General features: G+C 38.3%; 1 protein-coding gene across 1 annotated transcript; it reads left to right on the top strand.

Annotated features, from left to right (window-relative positions):
* Positions 1-627: 627 nt before the first annotated feature.
* STAMBPL1 (STAM binding protein-like 1) lies at positions 628-7,746 on the top strand (the record flags this gene model as incomplete). Its single annotated transcript, XM_010159763.1, has 7 exons — positions 628-723; positions 2,117-2,471; positions 3,071-3,195; positions 4,049-4,186; positions 4,828-4,940; positions 6,541-6,640; positions 7,447-7,746. Coding segments are annotated over 7 exons (984 nt in total), but the record flags the coding sequence as incomplete, so codon positions are not given.
* Positions 7,747-8,062: the final 316 nt, after the last annotated feature.

Here is an 8,062-nt window from a genome sequence, read left to right as displayed (position 1 = left end):
CACCCCCCCCTCCCCAACCCCCAAACAGAAATTTAAAATACAGCCTTATACTGAGCTTAAAAGATCTGGAATTGCCCAGTGAGAATTATTAGATTAAGCATAAGTGTCTCTCGCTTCATGCTGCCATATTTGTATGCTTTTTCTACTGTTAAACCTGAATAATGTTATATTCAGAGCCAAAGTGCGTCATGACAAATGTTTGACTGTGGCCCACAATCCAGGAAAATATCCTAGTTGAGAAGGGCATCTAACATGCTTCCTTCTATGACATTCAGTAGGATTAAGCACTTGGTCTCTTTCCTTCCCTTGCCTAGAGCCTCTAAATTATTTTGTACTAGCCTTTACACCAGTGGAAAATGTTGCTTTTGTTTTACAAAAAACTGTTTTGTCCGACAGGGCTGTCACAGAAAACTACATGTGTAGCTATCCCTGACTTTTGAAAGCAGTGTACATGAGTTCATAAACTGATGATTTAGTGTATATTTCTTCCTTTATTTCCTGGGAGAAGAACAATTTTTTTTTTAATTTTGTGTTTCTTGATATCTGTAGTACAGCTGAGTTTGTTTTCCAGGTGGTTCTTCTAAAAAGTGAAAATAAACTTATTTATCTTTCTCCCCAACCCCAAAGAAATTGAAGGAGGTTGCATTTCCACGGACAGATGAACTGAAGAAAGATCTTTTGAAAAAATATAACTTAGAATATCAAGAATACATGCAAAACAAAGTAAGTTTTATATGCTTATTTAACCTTTGGTATGAACATTTTTTTTCTGTCATATAAATCTCATTAAAAGTTAAGCAGTAAAATGCCAGTTCTACAAGAACAGTATCATTTCATGGGCTGCTTAGAATAGAAGGACTTTTCATTTCTCCGAACCTAATCAGTTGGTCATTTGGAAATAAGTAATGCAAGTAAGTGCTTGGAAATAAACATGCTGTGATATTTATGTAACAACAGCCTGTGAATATCTGAATAGTCTTGGATGCACTCTGACTTTCTTTTATGAGGAGTATACTCTTTAGACACACGAGTATGTGGAAAAAGTCTCTTGGCACTGAATGTGCTCAAATTTGGATTGATCCTGTTTGAGTCTTTAAGTAACTGTAAATACCTCCATCTTGTGTGTTGAAGTCACTGAAAACAGGGTCTGTAGTTTTAAAACCTTGTCTTGGAAAGAGCATCTGAGGAAAAAACATCTTTTCCTTCCCATAAAATGACCTGGAGAACTATGAGAATAAAGGAAAACAACAAAAACCCACTCACACAAAAAACCCCACCCAACCAAGAAAAAAAAAACAAAGCCAAAATGAACACATAAAAGAGCACACACACACACACCCCACCCCCATCCCCCCATATTTCTGCCACTGGTTGGTTTGAAGCTTTCTTTCCTAGTCTCTTTTATTAATTACATTTAAGAAATGACCTGGCTGTGTGTTTTTCATTTGCTTCTGGAGATGCTTGTTGCTCTCCTTTACCTGGGAGCAGGAAGGGCTGTTGAAACCTGATGCTTCCCTTGCAGATCATGGGACAGCAGGCGGCTTGGTGGTAAGGGAGCTTAGAACAGAGGGGAGGAGGCTGGGGAGGATATGCACCAAAGCCAGGTTAAGCAATCCAGAGTAAGTTGAGGAAAGAAAGCAGCAGGAAAGAAGTTGACCAAGCTATCCAAACTGTAGGAATATGGAACAAAACCAGGTAACAACATGGGTTATGAAATCTATCCAGAAAACTCGTGCTCGTGGATCTCTTGTTGCGTTGAAAATTGTAAGGACTTAGACTTGCATCTCATCTCGTTACCATCACTACTCTGAGAATTCTGGGGGTTTTAATGACTTGATTATAATGGGCAAATGAGGCAAGTGCTGTAACTAGTGAAGTAAAATAGAGCACCACAGGTACACAGATTGGAAGCTTTGTGTTAGGAATTCCTCACTGTATTTCTTTCCGTATTGTACTACTTTTGTAGATGTAGTTGGATTTGCCAGTTCAGTAAACAGGTTCCAAACAACTTCATTTTTAATGACAGGATTTGCTGGTTTTATTAAACAATTAGATTAATTCTTTCATTTTTGTAGCTTTTTAGTGTTATGATATCATTATTTTGCATATGTTTCAGAACAAATGTAAAACTGAATTTCTGAAGAAATTAGAGCATCAAAAGCTAATAGAGGCCGAGAAGAAACGCATCGCACATATGCGGCAACAGCAGCTTGAATCGGAACAGTTTCAGTTCTTTGAGGATCAGCTTAAGAAGCAGGAACTAGCTCGAGATCAGAAAATCAAAGAGAGCATGGTTATGTCTGAACAGATAGATGGAAGTATGTTATCTTGTATTTCTGTACCGGAGAATGATTCCTTATCTACTGCGTTGCTTGAGAAAAAAGAGAGAAGCAGCACATCTGGTTGCACTGGACATTCACCTCCCGTAAACCGGATCTTAAAGCCAGTGGCTACTTTAAGTGCTGTTCAGAGTAAGTGCAGAGATTATTTCTCCCCTCTCCCCCTTTTTAGTTTATGTGCCTCTTTGCTGCTTATAACAGTCCCCATAATGCATATGTAGTTACACACTGTGAGGATGTCCACAGTGGCATGAGAATGGAGAGGTGTACGTACACACAACAGTTCCATATAGTTTCTTCATTTTAAGAGATTAGTTGCACAGTTTTGCATTTTCCAGCTGTGTACGAATAGCTGGATCTAGAGATTGACCCTTAGTATTCCAGTGGAATGAAGTCTGAATCTTGGTGTGGACTTCAAGGGGACAGATGCAGAACATGCAGTGGGTAACCATGGAAAGCCCTGGCATGGGACATGGTGTCAGCAAACTATCACCTCCCGAGCAGGCTAGTGAGTGTATTTTATGGGCTGGTGAGCTCAGTTTAGGGTGAAGTGCTTGTGTTGGAGATTTATTCTCATTAGAAACCTGTAATGTTGTAAGTGTAACTTTTAAATTTTTAATAATTTCCTGTAGAAGTGTATATTTCCTTATTTTAGGGAACTTCACTGTATAAGCTGCAAATGTCTTTTTATCTCTCTCTTTTTTTGTTGGTTTGTTTGTTTTTTTTATTAGCTCAATTGGCCGAAGCACTCAGAGGCGTCATTTTGCCCAGGGATCTATGTCACAGATTTCTGCTGCTAGCAGAGGCAAATACAGTAAGAGGAATAGAGACATGTGGAATTCTCTGTGGAAAACTGGTACAGTTTAACCCTCACACTTGTATGGGGAAAGATGTATTTGATAGTGCTGTATTTTCCTGTAATGTATTGATTTCAGAGCAAAACCAGATCTAACCAATTAGCCTTTAAGGTAATTAACTTCATACTGTAACCTGAGTGGTCACTTCAGCAGTGTGGGCTTGCCTTATTGGGGAAGCATTTGACCAAAGTTTTGCTGCTGTCATTATAAAATGTAGCAAGTGTTTCAGCATCCTGTACGATACAGGCTTTTTCCAGTAGTTTCTCTGGCATTCATCTAAGTTGAGTGAGGTTTAGTTACAGGACAATGAAATATAAAGACTGTTAGAATCTACTGGAGTCATCAAATTCATAATGGCACAACAAAACAAGAAGAAAATCCCCCCATCATCTGATTATCAGGCTGTTTTTTTTCTTTGACCTAGATAACACTTAATGTCCTTTCAGAGCAGGGAAAGATGTCGTGACTGATGCTGGCATACACTTGGATATCATCTTTAAAATTCTTTGTATGTGAATTGTATAAAGAGAAAGAATATCAAGAGTAGTGGTGTTCCATGTTTCACAGAAAATAATTATAGTATTCTCAAAACTATTTTTTTCATGATTTAATTCTTGTAAAGGACATCCTTTTCACACCTGTCTCTGAATATTTCAATCCAACAATCTCACATTACTACTAATACTTCCCTATATGCTTTCATGGTAAAAAGCTAAGGTGTCTCTTCAAGTGCAGTAAGTCATTATAGCTGCCCTGGAATCAGCGGAGCTGTACTGCTTTGCTTTAGCCAAATGTTTTAGAATTTATTCTTTAGTTCATTGGTTCTACTCTAAGTCAATGTTTGTTTTACAGACACATAATGAATTTACTATTACCCATGTAATAGTGCCAAAGCAATCTGCAGGACCAGACTACTGTGACATGGAGAACGTGGAAGAATTATTTGGTATTCAGGATCAGCATGATCTTCTCACTTTGGGTTGGATCCATGTATGTATGAATCATAGATTCTGGCTTTTCTAAATCAGCTTTGCATACTATATGAATGAAACCCTGGAACTAACAAACTAAAGAAATAACTGAGACAATCCAAATTAATTTGCTTACTTAATTCTAATTGTAATGATGTAAATGAGCACTGATGTTCTTCAGAGATGAGTATTTCTCAATGAGTTGAGGCATCCTGTTGACACATAGGGCCTGCTTTTGCCAGTGCAACTTTTTCAGTGTCAATTTAGGGGTATTATTAATTTCTAATGCCATTTATTTTTCTACTGTATTCAGAATTTTGGGTGGAGGGTATTGTCTTTTTTAAACTTTATGTTGATTTCACTCAGGGATTTTGGACAATCAAGCCATTTCCTTTTGACTTGTGCTTCTTCATTCCACCTTTTTCCCTTCATCACTGGAAAATTGCTTGTATATCTGGCCATGAATGTCCCTCCATAAACCTCATACTGAAAAGCCACACTACCAATGTGGAATCTGGGTTAATGGGAACTTAAGAAGCCAAGCTGGGGAAGTACTGATGCTTTCACCTGTTACGAATTATTGTATCATTCTTGAATACGTGTTGTCCTTGATTTATAAGAAATATTTCACGATGTTGAGTTTTCCCTTTCTCTTTGTAGACACATCCAACACAAACCGCATTCTTATCCAGTGTTGATCTTCATACTCATTGTTCTTATCAGCTAATGTTGCCAGAGGCCATTGCAATTGTTTGTTCACCAAAGCATAATGAGTGAGTTCTGATTTTTCTAAGTAATATTTAAATATTTTTCCCTGCTTCTTATCTTAAAATTTGATCAAATGCAAACAGCACATGTCAACTGAGATGAAGGGCAGGAACATTGTATTATGACTTTGTATTCTCTAAGTTGTTTAGACTTGCATTCCAGTCAGTCTATATGCATAGTACTGTTTCTGGCTTCTCTCTCCTCCCTTGCAGCACCAGGTTTTAAATTTTATCTATTTTTATACTCTGTTCAACCAAGCAGTAATGACAGGAGCTGCTCTTATGGAGACCTCATTGCCAGTGCCCTGCCACGAACCTGTCTTCATCCTGTGTGTTGTGAAGGATGTGGAGGGATTAGACAAATTTGCCTAAGATGATAGGAAAATTGCAGTTCAGAGAGTAGAGGGATAAAGATCACTGTTTTCATAATAAGGTCCTATTTTTCTTTTTCATAAAATACAAACACTAAGCATCTGGGAAAAAATGGAACTGTGTAACAATTAATATGAAGGTTATAATGGAACAGGTTGCCCAGAGAGGGTGTGAAGTCTACATCATTGGAGATATTCAAAACCTGACTGGACATGGTCCTGGGCAGCCTGCTCAAGGTGATTCTGCTGTAGCAGGGGGGTTGGACTAAGCAATTTCTAGAAGTTCCTTCCAATCCCAATTTTGTGACCCTGCTTTGGTGTGCTTGGAGTTTCAAGGCCCCAGGACTAACTCCATTTTTTAGACTGTGCATTTCTTCAGCCTTTCTTTCTAGTCTTCTGCCTCTGTAGATGACTTCTGTGAATCCCGTTCTGGTTGCTCAACTTCCTATACGGTCCATTCAGGTAGCAGAGCTGTAAATACAGGTTGAGTGGCAAGTGTACAGCACTAGAAGTTGTAACCCTGAGCACAATGTCTGCATACCTTTTCAAATCTCTGGTCTTGCAAACTTCTTCCATATTTTATGCTGATACGCTGTAACCAATTCTTAACCTGTTCCTCCTGCTTGTAACATTAATTAATCAAGTGCTGTCCTGTAGTTATTAGGCATTAATGTTCTTTTACAGAAGGGTGGGATTTCTAAATTTTTATTCAATAATCAAAGTGTTAAGTCGTACATATACAGCAGTACATTTTCTAGTGCTTTGTATTACTTGATTACCTAAAAGAGCAGGGAGGATGTGTACCTCCACTAGTCATTTACACAGCTAGCTTACAGGCTCTTTTAAGTTCCCCCTCTAGAGTTTAGTGAGTGAAATGCAATCCAGAACACCCATGATCATGGTTCGTACCTGCTCCTGTATGAACTAGCCTAACATACCTAGTGGGAATAACACCAATACTATGGGTTTCTTCCCTAACATACCTAGTGGGAATAACACCAGTACTTCTGAGGCTAAACCATGACATTCCCTCATCATCCCCTTCTTTACAGGAATATAGCTCTCCTTGATTTCAAATATCTTTAAGAATCCAACCCAGCCTGTGCTTCTGTGTATCAAAAGTCACTGACAACCATTCTGTTGTCCTTCTGTTAAGCTAAGCAACTTATATGTGAAACCTTGGACTTGCATTATGGGGATAGTGTGTAACAGTCATTTCATCTTTTGCTTTTCAGCACTGGCATCTTCAGACTTACTAATGCTGGCATGCTAGAAGTTTCTGCTTGTAAAAAGAAGGGATTCCATCCACATACAAAAGACCCTAGGTTATTTAATGTAAGTATATAATACAACATGGTTTTGACTACCCAAATTCTTGCCCATGGTTCTACTGCAATCAGAAATTATATGTGCTTCAGATTAGATTTCTTTATACTTTCCCCCCCTATTTAAATAACTCATTACCCTTACTTTGTTGACCAAGGTAGACAGCAGTAGTTTACTTAAGCTGTCCATAACAGCTATGAGATACGTGCTGCATATGGCCATTCAAATAGTGGGTAACCAAAGGCAGTTACTGTCAGTCATCATTTTCAACAGCTTCCAGAAGAAGCAAAAGCCAAAAAAAAAAAAAAAAAAGTGTAATTTGTGAGGTCTTTAGTTTTTAAACGGAATCAGATTGGGGAGATTCAGTTCATCTCCCCAGCTGTGGTGTCTCAACAGAACATCCCAGCTGCTTAAAAAGTGCAGCTATGAGTAGGCTAAGCCTTATTTCTTCCATTGTCCAAAACTTCTTTCCTTGCTGCTGTTCCCTATGCACCTGTTGTAATGCAGCACATTCCTTCCTTCTCCCTTTCATGTATCCCATGCTGTGATACATAAAGGATGGGATAGAACTAGAATTTGTTTCACAGGCTAAGCACTAAACAATATCCTCTTTAGAAACTTATTTCTGATTGCATGTTGTAGTCCCTGCTTTATTCAGCAGTCTATACCTGTAACAATCAGGTTTGCCTGTGAACAGGGACAGTGATAGGTACAAAGTTGGATAGACAGGCACAGATAATTTAAAGGAAACAATAGCCCTCGTGCTATTTTACTGAATCTGATTTCTGTGACTAATGGGTTGACTTCTTCTGCAGCCATGTACCCACGTGGTCGGGAAAGACATAAAGATAATTGTGCTGGATCTGAGGTGATACACATGGATGATAGTGATGTTACTACACAGATGGCCAAAACAGATAAATGGATTCTTGTTTTTCCTATGTTTTCAGAAATGACTTTTATATTTATATATTTTAGACTGAATGGTTTGATATTTATTGCTCTGGCCTGTTTTGGAGTTGTTTTATTGCTCTGTCAAGATGGAGTTCAGTGGCATTACCCCTGAATCTGTAAACAAATCTCACCTATAAAACAACAATAAATGAACTTCATACAACAGTATCCATGTTGAAATAAGTAATGTTTCTTTTGTCACTTGTTAGCATCATCTGAAAATTAGGGACTTTTTAACAGTGCATGGCTTTTTGTGACTTCCAGCTCTGCACATCTCTTCACTGCTTCAGTGAATTTATATTATACATAGTAGAATCAACTACACCTGTTTTGGGTGTGTTTTTTCCTTCACTTTCCCCATTCCATCCTTGTATAGCTCAAGTTTCGGCTAAGTTGTTAAGCAGAAAACAGAAGTCCTTTACCTGAAAGTGACCTTCACCCCATCTTTGCATAGCAGAGATGCATCGAAGTCCCTTG

The sequence above is a fragment of the Eurypyga helias genome, unplaced genomic scaffold (assembly GCF_000690775.1).
Source record: "Eurypyga helias isolate BGI_N326 unplaced genomic scaffold, ASM69077v1 scaffold22529, whole genome shotgun sequence".
Classification (NCBI taxonomy): domain Eukaryota; kingdom Metazoa; phylum Chordata; class Aves; order Eurypygiformes; family Eurypygidae; genus Eurypyga; species Eurypyga helias.
Note: the sequence above shows the minus strand (reverse complement) of the source record. Positions and strands in the feature narration are given on the sequence as shown.